This window comes from Anser brachyrhynchus (assembly GCF_964034855.1).
Source record: "Anser brachyrhynchus genome assembly, chromosome: Z".
NCBI lineage: Eukaryota > Metazoa > Chordata > Aves > Anseriformes > Anatidae > Anser > Anser brachyrhynchus.
The window spans coordinates 58456328-58472189 of NC_137697.1; the positions used below are offsets into that span (position 1 = coordinate 58456328).

The following is a 15862-nucleotide window of genomic DNA, read 5'->3' on the forward strand; positions in this document are numbered from 1 at the left end:
AGGATGCCATCAGCTTATATGCAAAGCAAGAGTATACATGCACATACCTGAATATGTGTGCTGAATTCTCATGGGGACAGGTAGGTTTTTATTTTCTCTTCTCAAAAGGAAGAGAACAGATAAGTGAGTACAAAACTGAACTGCTGGAGTTGCTGGAAAACAAAAAGCCTCAGTTACCTAGGTTTTAAGTTATTTGTCAAGCTGGTTCTGCCAAAATCATTTAGGACACAGAAGACTTTAGCTAAAGCTAATGACCTTCAAAATTAGGTCTTTTCCCTCCTGTCTCCACATGAAGAGTTCAAAGCACTGGGAAAGAAGATAAGTAAATGAATAATAGCTTTGCCTGAGAACATTTGTGAACATTTTTTCTTTTGATCCACTTGCTGATTGGACTAAAAAAATTTCCATAGTGATTGTTTTGACATTAAAGTGTATAGTTTAAACATGAGACAAACACCAGTTTATCCTAATGCAGAGCCCCTATGACAAGTAGGCGAAGAACCACCATTTTGTTACCCTTTAAATCAAATGCAGAGATTTATTCTGCTGCAGTTTGAGCAAAACAGTGGATAAGAAACACAGCATGAGAATAGAACTGTCTGCTATTTCTTTCTGGTTCCAAATCCAAAGAGCTATCTCAGGATCTGCATCTGGGAGGGGCATCTGTTCTGTAAGATTTCTGTGTATATGCTACACGGTGATGAGTGTTTGATGCAGAAATATTGCAGGATTTCCCCTGGAGGTTTGTCAGGATTTGCCAGGGAGAATAGCAGAGAAGACAGCCCATGAATACATGGAACACTAACAGAAAAAAAGGTCTGCTCTCAAAGTAGCAAAGATGACAATTTATGAATCAGGCCAACTCAAAAAACGCATTTCAGCTTGCTTGCCAAGCAGTGTTTTCTAAGGTACTGAGATGTAATTATTACAGCAGTGAGTATGCTCTTCTACCTCTTACATTTGCTTCAGTTCAAAAAAAAAAATCAGACGTTATCAGAAGTACTTATTAAACAAAAATGCAGGTCAGCTGGTTAAAGTTAAGATTTAGATCAAAGAAAGGTCTTTTAGGTACTACGCAATACATGATTAAGAAAGTGTGAAAACTAAATCATGAATAGCAGGAATTAAAACAGTGTAATGAAGATACATAAGTGTGAGTTAATGTTCCATGAATAAGTTTATTATTAGCCAAAGCAGAGGCCAACAATAACTAGCTTTAGACAAAAACCAATTACCACATACTCAAACAGTTGATTTTTTTTTGATTTGAACATAAGTCATTTTTTCACTTATGTCAGCCTTCTCTACAATTATTCCTACATTTTAAAACCTGAATTACCTCTATAAATAGATAAAAGGCTGTACTGATCATAAAGCAATGCCTGCTGTACAAGAACAATAACAATTTCTCACCACGCTCGTTTTAGCTCTCATTGCTTAGACTTCCTGTTTAAAATCCAACATAGCTTTGTCTAGCTAGCCCTAGTGGTGTTTTTTTTTTTTTCTTCCCTTTTTTTTTTTTTTTTTTTTCCTTTTTCCCAGTTTAAAACACCATCAGTATCTTGGGGCACTTGAGAAGTATGTCATGTGGCAGGACGCACACCCTTCTGAGGACACAAGTCAGAAGCCAGTTTTTTAATGAATTAATGCCTCTAAGACCTCACCAGCAAGATCAGAAGTCCATCTCTGGTAAAGCAACAGCAAGGTCAATTGGTGTCTCCACCACCAGCCTTGCATACTGCTGACTGAGGGCTAAAAATGCAAGGGGGAATTTGAGGACAAAGAAGTACCACAAACAGAAATTCTGTGTTTAAAACTGAAGTAGTCAGTAACAGAAGATGCTGTTTGAGATTCCCCTTCCTCCAGAACAGGCATTGGAAATACCAGGCTTTTTACAGTCGCTGACTACCCACTGAGCTCCTGCACTACCACCCATAAGAGGTGGAGTTTTCATGGGAACCTTCTTGCTTCTTTTCCTGCTGCCATCCGCTAGGGCCTGGCTGGAATAAGCAGATATTTGTTGTCTGCCTTGAAGGTGCTCTGCTGCTGAAATGCCATGGTGAGCTGGAGACAATTAAGACCAGACCAAGCTGTCCTGAGCACAGAGCAGCCTGGGTTCAATGCTGGAACAAAAAGGTGTCTTTTACCGGTACATCTTAACTTACTTCTTTCCTCATATTAGGTGAAACCAAGGATCACAACTACTAGACAGCTGTAGAGAAAAACTTGAACAAATATCAAATGTGTGAAAAAGCATATTTTCAGCATCTTTTCACACCACTGCAGAATTCTGCCACAGCCCTGGTAAGGTGCACATTCTTGTCACAGCTGCAAACACTGGACAGTTTCACACTTCAGGAGCCAGCAGGTTTTTTTACAATCATTTTACTGAACAAATATTTTTAAAGCATTCTAAGACCCTCACATAGAAAATACTACAGGTGTATGAGCACTGCAACCCAGAGATTGGCTGCTCCCTGTGTTTATACACTTGAGGTCTGTCTGAACTAGTTCACATGTAAACAAAGAGCAAGACACTTGAGACAATGTGGGAGTCAATCACTCAAGGCAGGTGGGGCTGGGGCTATCATACACGCATTGCTACTTCAGCCTGGAGAAGAGAGGGCTCCAGGGAGATCTTACGGCGGCCTCACAGTACCTAAAGGGGGCCTACAGGAAAGCTGGGGAAGGACTCTGTGCCAGGGGGTGTAGTGATAGTACAAGGGGTAATGGTTTTAAACTAAAAGAGGGGAGATTTAGATTAGATATAAGAAAGAAATTCTTCACTCAGAGGGTGGTGAGGCACTGGCACAGGCTGCCCAGAGAAGTTGTGGATGCCCCATCCCTGGAGGTGTTCAAGGCCAGGCTGGATGGGGCTTTGGGCAGCCTGGTCTGGTGGGAGGTGTCCCTGACCATGGCAGGGGGTTGGAACTGGGTGGTCTTTAAGCTCCCTTGAAACCCAAACCATGCTACAATCCTGTGGTTCTATGATTCAATTTGAATTGAGTCTCAGTAGCTTCCACCTAGCACATTTTAGAAGCAAGAATTACACCTCTAGGTCATTGTGTAGATATGACTGAGTGCCTTGTGTTATTTCCTGTGACACTGTAGAACACTCATTCTCCTTCCTCATTAACTCCATGACAAACTACTTTTTGAATATGTTTTATTTCGGATTAAAAGCTATAGCCTGAATGAATGGTTTTCCAGCAATGGGTTACAAACTTCTTAAAGATTGTTTCAAATAACCTTTAGCAGGCACCAATAAATCAAGCAGTATTTGTCTGTTTCATACAGACTATTATGTTTAAGAGTTGCACAGATGAATCCAAACAGTCACTAGCTTAGAACTAAAAGCAATTTGATCTCTGCACTTTCTTCTTTTTTCTGACCTTCAAGGTGACGCCTAAGGAAGACTGTCAGTCATAGGCCAACATTAGTTCTGCATAACTGGATTACAGATGGTTTTCCCAGTCAAATTCAGGATTAAGGAAAAAAGAGATGAGTTTGAATAAATATAAGGCTATACTCAAAACTTGTGAAGTCAGGAAATATTCACCTTTAATGTAAACTTAATTCCATATTAGTACACTACTGCATAATTTGTAAATCCTTTTATTGCTTCAGAGTTACCAGGATGTATCCTTTATATCCCAACATTTAAAATATGACTCAGAAACTGGAAAGACTCATTTGATTGTCTTTGCTATCTTGTAAGTTGTAGACACTTTGAGAGAAAAAGGAAGTAAGCATACACCTTGTTAAGGGACAGAAAAACGATGAATGTAAAAACATTCTCGTACAAATTGAAACAGCAGAAGTAGGGGTAACATGGCTATGTGCACCCAGCAGACCTCTATCAGAAGTTCCAACCTAGCATCACTCAGTGAAAGACACTGACCTTGAAAGAAGCTGACTAAACATGCTTGGCACCTTCCCTGCACAAACTCTTCCATGCAGCAGTCTTGATCTGAGTCCTACCAAAGCCTGTGACTTAAGATTGAAAACAATCTTAAACAATATACTAGCCACATCCTCCTACTCTCTTCCTAATAATGTAGACAAGAACAGTGAGACACTGTCACCCAGTTATAATTTTCCAAGAACAAACAGACTTAAGGTCTAGGTCTAGGGACTGCTCAAACAAAGAAGCATGCTCATGCCAGTTGACCACTTCTTTACAGTTCTTTTGCCCCCAGCTTCTTGAGCAGATAGTGGGTAAATTCTGCAGTGTCAGACACTGGGAACCAGGCAAGCAAGAACTTTTTCTACACGCACAGTAAGTATAGTCACCTCTCTTTTAGCTTTAATACGAAATCAGTTACAGCTGTGAAACAACTTTTATTTTATTCTTATTTTTTTTAAATGAGGCTGGGCTTCCAAGACAGCTGAGCTGCCCAGAGCAGCAGCAGGGAGATGAGACAACTGCAGATGAATGTTGGCTTGTTCCCACAACCACGGTGACCTCATTTTTGTTAGGAATGCTGGAAGAATGTAGTGCAAAAGCAGCAACTAGTTTAAATTGACCACACACATGGAACGCACTGTTCCAAAAAATGGCTAACAAACCTAGGTTATTGTCACTAAGATCAGCACATCAAATACACCCCGGAAGATGCACAGGCACCTTAAGCTTTTAAAACATGTGAGCAAGAGCCATCAAACTACAAGCTAAGTGAAACGCCCAGACATTGAAAGGGGAAAAAAATGAGGGGGGCTAACCATTTTATACAGCATGACAGCAGTCCTGAGGCTGTTGCAATACCTCGTTCAGACTTAAAACACTCCTTTCTGTTTATCTTCTACCTACTTTCTGAGAGTATTATTCACATTCAGAACAGCAAATACAAATTTGTAAATACCAGAGCTTCAGGAGGGTAGTTGAATACTCTCCATGAAACTCTGCTATCTTCTGATCAGTTCCAGAATACTTTTGTTTATTGAAAAGAACCATTAAGAATGTCATGAAGCAGCAGTACACCAAGCTACATGTAAGTTTATATTTGCATCCTAAAAAACAATACAGGGAAATACTGAACAATCTCTGTGTTAGCATGGGAGAGACATTTATGTGCATTGTTCTGCAGCTAAGGTTAACTCAAGAAACTGCTTTTAGAAACCCTAAATCTTGTGATATCACAACCAAAGCCTCCTCTCAGTTGTACCTGCAGGCGTCCTAGTGTTATATGAAGATCTCAGAACTAAAATCACTCCTGCATTCTGATTTAGCAAGAGAGTGTAAGTGCCAAGGCCCAGGAACAGCCATGTTGTTCCAGCTCTGGGGCTCACACTACCGAGGGCCAAGGGTGGAGTGCTGTGAGTCACACCTGTCCCAGCAGCGACGGCAATTACACCACCCTTGCTCTGTGGGATGGAACAGCTTCTAAAGGGTGATGCAAGGAAGATCCCACGGTGAATTTACAGCAGGAAGTGTTAGTTTTACTCCTTTCAGCTGTTGTTACAAACTGTATGACGTCTCTCCAACTCTACCTCTGCTTGCCATTTTAGGAGAAATATTCCTCCTCTGTTCCCCAAACACTAAGCTACTGGCCAGCCAAGGAAAACAAGGCACTCCAATCTTTAAAATTAATAAAAAACACTAACTTCATAAATACATTTATTCTTGCTAGTAAAACAAGAAAAAAAAAATCAAAACAGGTGGCCTCCTAGTTGTCTGAACAAAAGAGCTTTCATATGGTGAGACCAAACAGGTGGGGCATGACAGTGCTTCGATATTTGCTGCAGCAGTATTTTTCTGATGCCTTCAAATGTCTGCTCCCCAGAGGGGCAGCAACTGCACTTCTCAGGAGAAGCAGCCTGCACTTTGTATCAAACACAGTTCCTATGCCTCACTTCCCTGTGCATGCCATAGCTCCCTTGTTTATGCCACTGATAAACACTCACAGTATCCACCCAGTCCCAATACTTTGCAATCAATATCTAATTTGGCATTTAGCTTACCACAGAGACTCCAATCAAAAAACTCTTATGGCTTCTATGTATGATTTTTCTTAATTCTCACAGAGTTTTTCCTGCTATTCAAGAAAAAAAAAAAAGGCCAATTCAGCTCTCATACTTCTCAGATTTCATTTTTCAATCAGCCTTTGCAATTGGTAAAGTTTTACCAGAGAGGAAGATGAAGTGGGCAGCCAGTCCCATGCTAAAAAGCAAATGCGAAACAAGATGAATGGAAATTTTGCATGCAGAGGTATCAAGTGTGTATGAACAAGGGAGTCAATAGGATTTTTTTTCAGAGACGTACCATCAGTTTAGAAAATCATGTAAGCTTTACCTACAAAGGTGTCAACTGTTATTGGATATTCTCTAGAAAATCCATAGATTCTAGTGGTCTACCTGCATCCCCCCATAAGCTCATCTTTTAACAAGATCCTTCATTCCTTTAGTCCAAGTGAGGAAAAATAACCTTTCTCCTGTAGTCAAATGTAAGATTTATTTTAAAACAGTAACAAGTAATGACCAAGCTTTGCTGCTTGAAGAACAGCCAACAGTATGATCTGTAGGAGTTGGACTCGATGATCCTCGTGGGTCCATTCCATCTTGAGATATTCTATGATTCCATGATTATTCTGTGTTTTGTCACAACTACTAGTACAAGTAAATACAAAACTACTGAATTCCATTTGAGACATATGTCTCATCACAAGTGATTTGGCTTATGTTATCTATAGGATGCCACAGAAGAAAGTCGAAAGCTGAGCTGCAGATTGGTTGGCTACATCTTCCTTTATCCACTTATCTTGTCTCTTGGTATATATATTTAGCTGAATGAATATTTAGATGGCACAGTGCAGTTCTTCGCAGTGCTCATTAGGCTGAGCAGAGCGTGACTTTGCCAGTGAGAATGCAGCACTTTTCAGCCTTGGATGATACTCTACACACCTTAATTATGGGCAGCTATTTAGCACCAGTCGTAACATGCTGAGCTACCTCAAAGTCATGATCAACTTATATTTACAGCGTAATTCACACTATGCTTTCCATCATTCTTGCACGTTGTCCAGAGTTTCCAGGGACTTTCCCTACCTTATTGTTGTTCCCTGCAGTCGATCAATCTTCTTATTTAATTCAGCAATGATACTGTGCAGCTCTGTGATTCGCTCCTCATAGCGTAGCGTTGTTCGCTCCTGCACATCTTCGTGCTCTCTCATTAGGTGGGATTGTTCACACTAAAGCAGAGAAGCAGAAAACAGAAAGGGTCTTAGGACTAGCTGCATAGAGATCAAATGTAAGGCAGAAGTGCACAGCATTATATGGTCTTCTTACCCATCAAAACAAAACCACATAGCAAGAAAAAAGGACAGAAGCAAAATATTGACAAGTACATAAAGGTATGTAATTAGCAAATTTTTAGGAAATGGAAAACTACGCAGTGTACTTTCATTATTATTTTTTTCTAAACATTGAACAGTTGCCCTTCTAGCTTGAACAAAACCCATCGTTTTTAACTCAAAACAGCTACCAATATATCAGCTTTGAATCCATGCGATTCACGATGCATCACGAAACCTCAGAGGCCTTCCCAACACTGAATATGTGAATTAGAAAAAATCCTAAGGCAGAAACCACATTATGACAAAGAAGAGCAACCACACTTCAAGGTTATGACTTCTCCCGTAAGAATATTTGTTTTTATTACCCTTTAAGGTACCTTTGCACATTTTCCTTATTAAAATCCCCTATAATAAAATGCTTATTATAAACAATTAAGTGGCTGTACTTCTGTTTTTTTTTTTTTTTTTAAATGTATCATGAATACTACATTTTCTTTCCAACTGAGTATTATTTCCAGCCTCTCTGGCTTACTCTTCTTGCCAGCAGACACTCTACTGCAATTACAGCCTCTCAGTAATGCATGTTGATTGAAGTTATGCTTTGTAGTGGCTGGAAAGAGCCATACTTCTAACCTTTTGCTTCTGACCCCCTGCAGGAAACAGCACAATGGTATGTACTGTGCTGCAAACAAGAGAAAAACTCACAAACAGATAGTATAAAAAACATATTTGTTAATTGAAGAGCTGAAATAGATGGTTCTAAAAGCAATTCTAAAGGCTACAATTCATAGTAGTGTATGAGGACCTCTAACATCATTGCACCAAAACTTATTTTTTCAAATCAAATTTCAATAACATTTTTCTTTACAGTCATTAATAACTTTCTTTCAATATTTTTTAACTTTCAGGAATATGCACATTGCAAGGTTGTAGTTCCAGACATTAGAGCCCTTCCACAGACTACAAGAAAATGTTAGTTTCTTTGTGAATCTTGAATGAAAAGCAATTTCATCAGGACAGAGTACGTCTGCCTTCACACTGAAGAGGAAAGCAAGGGTTAAATTTTAGAAGACTGGTAATGTTCACTAGGCTTTTAAGACTTCATGTTGACAACTGACATGTATATCATTGTAACTCTTATTGTAGGATCATTCAAGAATTTATTTCTCAGGTTTCCATATTGTAACACTGTATCTGGCTGAATTACTAAAACTGCTTTCAATGTGCAACAGTAACAGAGAAAATGTTTAACCAAAAAAATTAGAACTTTTAAGTACAATAAAGAGTTGCTTGTTTTTCCTTTCTAAATCTACATTTCATGATAAATGCTGAGGTCCACAAACACTAGTTAGGCATTTTCCAGAACACTGAATCAGTTTTTTTCTTTTAAACCAAAGGATGTTTTGGATGGAGTGTGTAATAATTATTTTCAGACAATAAATAAAATGCTTATCACAACATTTTTTATCTTTTTAAGCTCTGCACTGAAAAGCAGAATTTGTTTATCTTGACTGAAGATATATGGACTCCTGCTAATGGACCTCAGCCACATTACCAGACTTGCTTTCTGTTTTTTCCAGCCATTTCAAAGTCACCATTTTTCAGGATAACCGTAATTTAGTGACATGACATACATTGTGAACAACCAGCAGTCTGGCAATATAAAGACAGCAGTTTCAGATCTGATTTTTTTAAAAGGCCTCGTGGATTATCTTGGGCAAAAGTAACTTGAAAAGGCAGAAAGAAACCTCTGGGGGAGATTGGACACGATGCTAAGAAGGACCACTGTGTCTTGGAGGAGGGTACAGGGTCACATATAATAGATTCTGGTCAGTCATGACAAGTCTCAACTGATAATGGGTTTCCATCCACATAATGGAAATACAATTCAGTATGAATCCCAAAATGCAGCAATGCAAAATTCTTATGGTTATACAGTATTGCTCCTTATTATTGCACATTTATCACAAGGCTTGAAAGGGAAAAGAAACAAATGCATCTCTTGGTATCCGTTACTAAAGTTTTTTTTTCTTTCTTTCTTTTCTTTTTTTTTTCCTGTGATACTCAGCCTGTTCATCACTCTTTAGTTTCTGTGTCTTTTGAGTATCAGAACAATGATCTCACACCAGTTCCTATTTCTTTTAGATTATGATTTATTTGCATATGTCAATCACAAACTTTTAAAAACAAATACCTTACACTCTTTTCCTCATCCCTCTTCCAGTCTCATACTTAAGTTCTGACCAAAACATTAAAGGCTCTAATTCTCTGAGAACGCAAATACAGGGATAATCTGCTAAAAGGCTGCAAAAGATGAGTGATAGGTGAGGTCAGGAGAAAAGTTTCCAGCACACTTTTCTACATAGGTGACCTTTGTCTGGTTTTTGGTACAGACAAAAAAGGTTATTTCAATTATGGAATAAATTAACGATGCCTGGAAAGACCTTTGTCTGACCTCCTGATGCTGGGAAACAACCACAAAAGCGAGAAGAGCATGCAAGAAAAGGGTAACAAGAGAAAATATTTAAATCCAAGGATAGTGTTGCAACACGATGCTACTGCCCACTAATGTACACAAATTTCAAACCCAAGACACAGTGCAGACCGTTGTGTTAAATTTGCAGTGCTCAGTCAGAGGACAAAAAAAAAAAAAAAAAAGAAAAAGGAAAAGAAGCACCAGCAGTGGTGCTAGGCTAACAGATCCCTGAGTGCCTCCGGCCCTGCACAGACACAAACACTGGCTACGGCATTATTCAGGAAGAATGCAAGTCATCACCTGAATTAGCCACAATGACAAACCTGTCTAACGGGCTCACGGGAACTAAAAATCTTTACTCAAGTAATACAGCATTTTAATTTAAGAGGAGTGGCAGATATTAAAGTGGCAATCAATTCATCTGATTTAAAGTATAAACACAAGTCCACTGTGCCAAAGCCTCAATCATGAATACATACATGGTCAGAATTAATTATCTTGTGGTTTATTCAGTGTATACTTAAGGTGGAAAAAGAATACAAGAAAACAGAGCTAATCTGCGTGCGATGAAGACATCACACAACAGAATCAGTTTTTTGAGGAACTGTTTTTTTCCCATGAAGTGTGCATGCCTACAGAATGTTAGTTTTATTCGCATACTGAAATTCTGCTGTCCATCCTATATTGTGAATAACTGGAAGAATGGCAAAGAATTACAATTGCAGTCATGGAACCGACTGCTCCTCTGACAAAGGATCCAGAATGTTGCAGCAGAGTATTTGTTACTCTCTTTTTAAAGCTCTTATGAAACTCTGAAATTACTAGGAATGAGTGAAGAGAACAGAATTACCTTGTGAAAGAAGATGAAAGGATAAGTGAGGTGTAGTAAGTGAACTGTTTGTTGTTGCTGTATTTACTGAAACTGTCAGTGTGTTTCTCAATTCCAAACTTCTACCATAAAACAGTAGAGCTGTTAGAGATCAACTGTGGTATGTAACGAGGCACCAAATAATCACGGTGGGACAGGGAAGGAGAAAAGGAAGAGCAAAAGGAAGAAAACTTGTAGATTAAGATACAAATTGCTCAGTAAGTGAAGGTGAAGTGGACTATTAAGTGTGATGCAGCCTCTTCCTCAGGAAGTTCACACATTGTTGATGGTGGAAAGGTAGGGAGGGACATATAAAGAACAGCAACTCTACATGTATTTCTTGCTCTCTCCCTTCAGACATCTACTATCTGTCTCTATCAGAGTCAGGACACCAGGACAGACAGCACTAGCAGAAAGCACTGCTTTTATTCTCATAACCACAGAAAGATCTGGGAAGATGACATTAGCTGTGGTTGACCACCACTTTACAGCAAATTTCATCCAAAAGATCAATCTGGTACCAAATTGTACACCAATACAAATACAGATGCAAGGAGGTCTGTTGTCTTGTGGAAATAATACAAGGGTGTAGACAAATGCTCTAGCAGGGTCTCCACAGACTGCAGTTTTGGAAATGAGCTCTACCATACATATAACATATACAACACATAACATATACATATACATACATATACATATAACAACCATTAATCAGTTACATCCTTTATAAAAATTTTAAGCACAAGCTATCCAACTATCTTTCTTAACCCTTACTCATCTCTGTTACATGAATTGTGGCTCCCCAAATCACCTCCCTTCTGCAAATCATTAATGCTTCTTCCAAAGCATTTCATATGTCTCATGAAACGATGGGAAAGATGTTACTAAAAACATGGTTCAGGAAGCGTTTGTATCACTTAGCATGCATTTAGCATGCCAGCTGAAATAAAATGCTCTGCTTTCATAAGTATAGCCCAGGTGCAGAAGTGAGATTTTAATGCTAGCACAGCTAGCTCCTGAAAACAGTTATGCAGAACCTCAAACACTTCTTACCTAATTTATGCCTTCTGAACCTCTAATTCATATCAGTGAGGAAGAAATGCATCAGCCAGAGGTTATAGGGGATAAAATGACACATATGATATGATATGAACATGGAGAAATCTCTGTGGATTAGGAGGATAAGAGCAAAAAAAAAATAGGTTATGTAAAGCATCTACTTGAAAAAGTGATGCAGTTAGAAAAAGAAGAAAAGGTAAAGTGGGCCATCAGAGTCTCTCAGCACCTAGACATAGCCAACTTATTGAACATATAAGCTGCCCTTGATGAATGCCTTTAAAGACTATTTAAACAACTGTTTAAAATGACTATGTAAGAAATGAACATTTCAAACTTTGCCACGCTTCAATTTTTTTTAAAGCCCTCAAGTGGGTAGAAGTGAAATGTTAAAACATTTAAAACTATATAAAAATTATTTAAAAGTGTTTTTTTCCAAAACACAACTGTGACAAAGTCTGTCAGCAGCCACAAATGTAGCATTACAGAGCACCTTTTAGACATTCCAGATGTCCTTGTCATTTCTGTAGCCAACAGATAATCACCACCGTACAACCAGTGAGCTCAGTCATCCATTCCCCTTAAATTTCTCTATTCCCATCAGCATTCCTCTTCAGCCCCACTCCCACAGCTTTACAGTTTTCCTTTTAGGTGAGAACACAGAAGTATTTATTTCAGCATGGAGAAAGGTGCAGCAGAAGCACACTAGACTTCTGAAAGGCCAGATATTGTGATTTAATGATATCCATAGTTCAGGTGGCAGTCATCCCTATTGCTGTGTTTACAACCACACAGCCCAAGATGATGGAAAAAACCTTTGGCATTACAAATTTGTCACTACATGCATGCACAGTTAGTAACCAATCAAAGGAAAAGTCTAAACAATCTCATGCTAACAGAGCACAGTTAACCATCAATGTGGATTAATCATTGCATGGAAGCACCTAGAATCATAGCATGGCTCGAGTTGGAGGGGACCTCACGGATCATCTAGTTCCAACCCCCCTGCCATGGGCAGGGACACCACCCACTAGATCAGGTTGCTCAGGGCCTCATCTAACTTGGCCTTGAACACCTCCAGGGATGAGGCATCCACAGCTTCTCTGGGCAACCTGTGGCAGGGCCTCACCACGCTCTGAGTGGAGGAGGGTACCTACAAGGTACTCTTCATTTGTTGACATTTTTATACACATTTTTTCATAAAGACCCGAACCTAACAAAACTCTACCTAGCACAAGACTCTGTAGAGATATAAATAACAACAAAGTCAGTGTAGCCACTCAGAACAATAAAGATTGCTTAGGTAAGGTGGACCCATCTGACTGCTTAATGACTGCCAAATGCAGCATCATGTCACACTGTACCTCAAAAAGAGGACTCTACCTCAGAGAGCAGTTGAAGTTAGAAAAGGATCTCAAGATAATAGCTGATAAACGGTGTGTGTGACTCTGGCTCATAGATCAAAAGGAATAAAGGTGATGACTGTTTTTTACTTGTGTATGTTGCATTGATGGGATGAAATAAGGGTCTTGTTTACAAGCCTAAAGGCCTTGAAAGTAGCTGAAAAAAATAATCAGGGAATGCAGACAAGGGTCTACACTGGAATGGGTTGCCCAGGGGAGTGGTGGAGTCACCGTCCCTGGGGGTATTCAAGGAAACGTTGGACGTAGTGCTTAGGGATGTGGTTTAGTGGGTGACATTGGTGGTAGGGGGATGGTTGGACCAGATGATCTTGGAAGTCTCTTCCAACCTTAATGATTCTGTGATTCTGTGTTTGAAGAACTGAAGTAAAAGCCTTAAAATTCAGACTGCTTGAACCATTATAAAGTTGGCTGGAGTTTAAGTAACACATAGATATAAGCCCCTACCAAAATGCCCTGAATACTGAATGCTAAACTTGCAGAAACTCAGAATGACTGAGGTTGACAGGGACCTCTGGAGGTCACCTCTCCAACCCCATCCACTCATGGAGGGTCACTCACAGCAGGCTGCCCGAGACCTCCAGATGGCTTGTGAGTACTTCCAGGGATGGGGATTCTGCAGCTTCTCTGGGCAACAAATAAGACAGGATAATTTACAGGACAAAATGCTTTGTCTGGCTCTCTGCTAGTGTAAATTAGTATATATTTTGCTTTAGTTTTGAATTGTAAAGTACTTACAGAAGGTATTTGACAGAATGGCAATACCTGAAAACAAGTGTTTTGTTTGTAGAAGTATTATTGTTGTTGTTTTCTCTGTTTACATCTGGCTCTCTACGTTTATCCTAATCTGATCTTTTTTCTAAGAGCTGGGAAGGCATTAGAACCTGGATCTTACTCCTATTTAATCTCTTGACTTTCCACTGACTGTATTTTCCATAACAGATACATACAAACTGGCTTAGTAGAAGCTAGACTGAGATCACTAATCTCTTCTCACATACCACCAAAGCACTGCAAATTGGCAATAGCTTTTGATCAGTGTTAATTTGTGCTATTTGAACATGACCCAAGACTCTGTAATCAGTTACCTAATCCACTGAGAATTGCAACTTTTATTTTCTAAAATGCTTTGAAGCACTCACCGTTAAAAGAGGTTGTTTATGTTGGCTTCAAAACAAAATCAATCTAATTCTCTCTTGGTATTTTTTAAAAGAATGTCATCAGCACATAGAACTTAAAACCCCTGGCAGCTATGTTTCTTAAAGTCCTAAAATTCTTTTCACACATGACATTATTTCATCCTTTCCCCATACACTATATTCCTCCCTGTGGAACAAGAACAACACAAAACCAAGGACCATCTTCAAAATCTTGAACTATTAGCTCACCTGTGCTTTTGCCAATTTCTTTTCTAGCAGGTCACGTTCTCTTTCTGTTTGTTGTAGACGTTTATTAAGCTCCACTATGTCTCCCTTCAAGGATGCCAGGGCTGCTAAATGAAGCTACAAGACAAAAGGGAAAGAAACAAATTAACCAAGTCACAAGCCATACAGCAGTACAATTTGAAAGATACAGTATTACACAGCAGCTACAACATCTGCAGATTTCTAAGTAGTTAATAGGAAGTTAGAATAATGGAAGTCAAAAAGCAAAGTACATACAACTAAACTCTCTTAACATGCAATTGTACTCTTGTGATAGTTCACACATTCCTTCATCAGAAAACACATTATAAGGATAAAACACAATGCAAAGTAATTCAGCTGGAAATGTGCACCTCAGTTCTAGCGTGAGTTTAATAGGAAGTATCTCAAGCTTTGTGTTATAAAACCTCATATTTAATGTCAACCCAGATTTGTAATATAAAAGAAGGTGTTCTGTGTTTTGATGTCTTCAGAGATAAAGAGGTTATCAGTGTGGCAAAGGGAACAACTCCATGCACAGGATTCAATTTAAATTTGCAACTACTGCTTATTCAACTCTGAGCTACTGCTTTATTGTTGTTTTCCTCAACCTCACCTCAGTGAGCTGCAATGATTCTGATCTACTGAAGCCAAACGATAAGAATGTGAACCGATTTTCATTCTGCAATATATTATTTTGATGAAAGATATCTATCTATGCTGATCTTTGCTCTCTGGGGACAGCGACAGGACCTGAGGGAAAGGCATGGAGCTGGGACAGGGGAGGGTCAGGCTGGGGGTTAGGGAAAGGTTCTGGACCCAGAGGTGGTCGGGCACTGGGACAGGCTGCCCAGGGAAGCGGTCACAGCACTAAGCCTGCTGGAGTTCAAGAAGCATTTGGACAGTGCTCTCAGACTTGTGGTCTGGTTGTTGGGTGGTCCTGGGTGGAGCCAGGAGCTGGACTCAATGATCCTTGTGGGTCGCTTCCTACTCAGGATATGCTATGGTTCTATGATTCTATATTTAACTGATAGCATTTGGAAATAGATAGGAAACTAAGATAAACAACACAGTTAAGTTATGTTAGCTACCTAACTTAGAAATCAAGAACAATTCTTATTAAAAACTCAACAGTTACAATGCATTCACGTTCTCTTTTATCCTCAATATAACCCTTTCATTATTACAGCACAAGTAGCAGCTAGAATTCAACATTCTGTATTGACAACCACAACAGAAAAGCCCAGGAGGAATACTAGCCAATAACTCTGAAGCCTTTATTTGTAGCACTAAAGAAACAACTCCAAGTCATACTGGGTGTGAAAACTAAAGTGACCTTTCACACT

General features: G+C 39.2%; 1 protein-coding gene across 9 annotated transcripts in view; it reads right to left on the minus strand.

Annotated features, from left to right (window-relative positions):
• Nucleotides 1-15862, minus strand: part of MCC (MCC regulator of WNT signaling pathway) — a 208639-nt gene that overhangs the window by 67987 nt on the left and 124790 nt on the right. For all 9 annotated transcript variants that reach the window (XM_080572774.1, XM_080572775.1, XM_080572777.1 and 6 more), the window contains 2 exons: nt 14502-14615; nt 7045-7187 (listed from right to left, as the gene is read on the minus strand). In XM_080572774.1, the coding sequence (XP_080428900.1) occupies nt 7045-7187; nt 14502-14615 (257 nt within the window). The remainder of the gene's footprint in view (nt 1-7044; nt 7188-14501; nt 14616-15862) is intronic.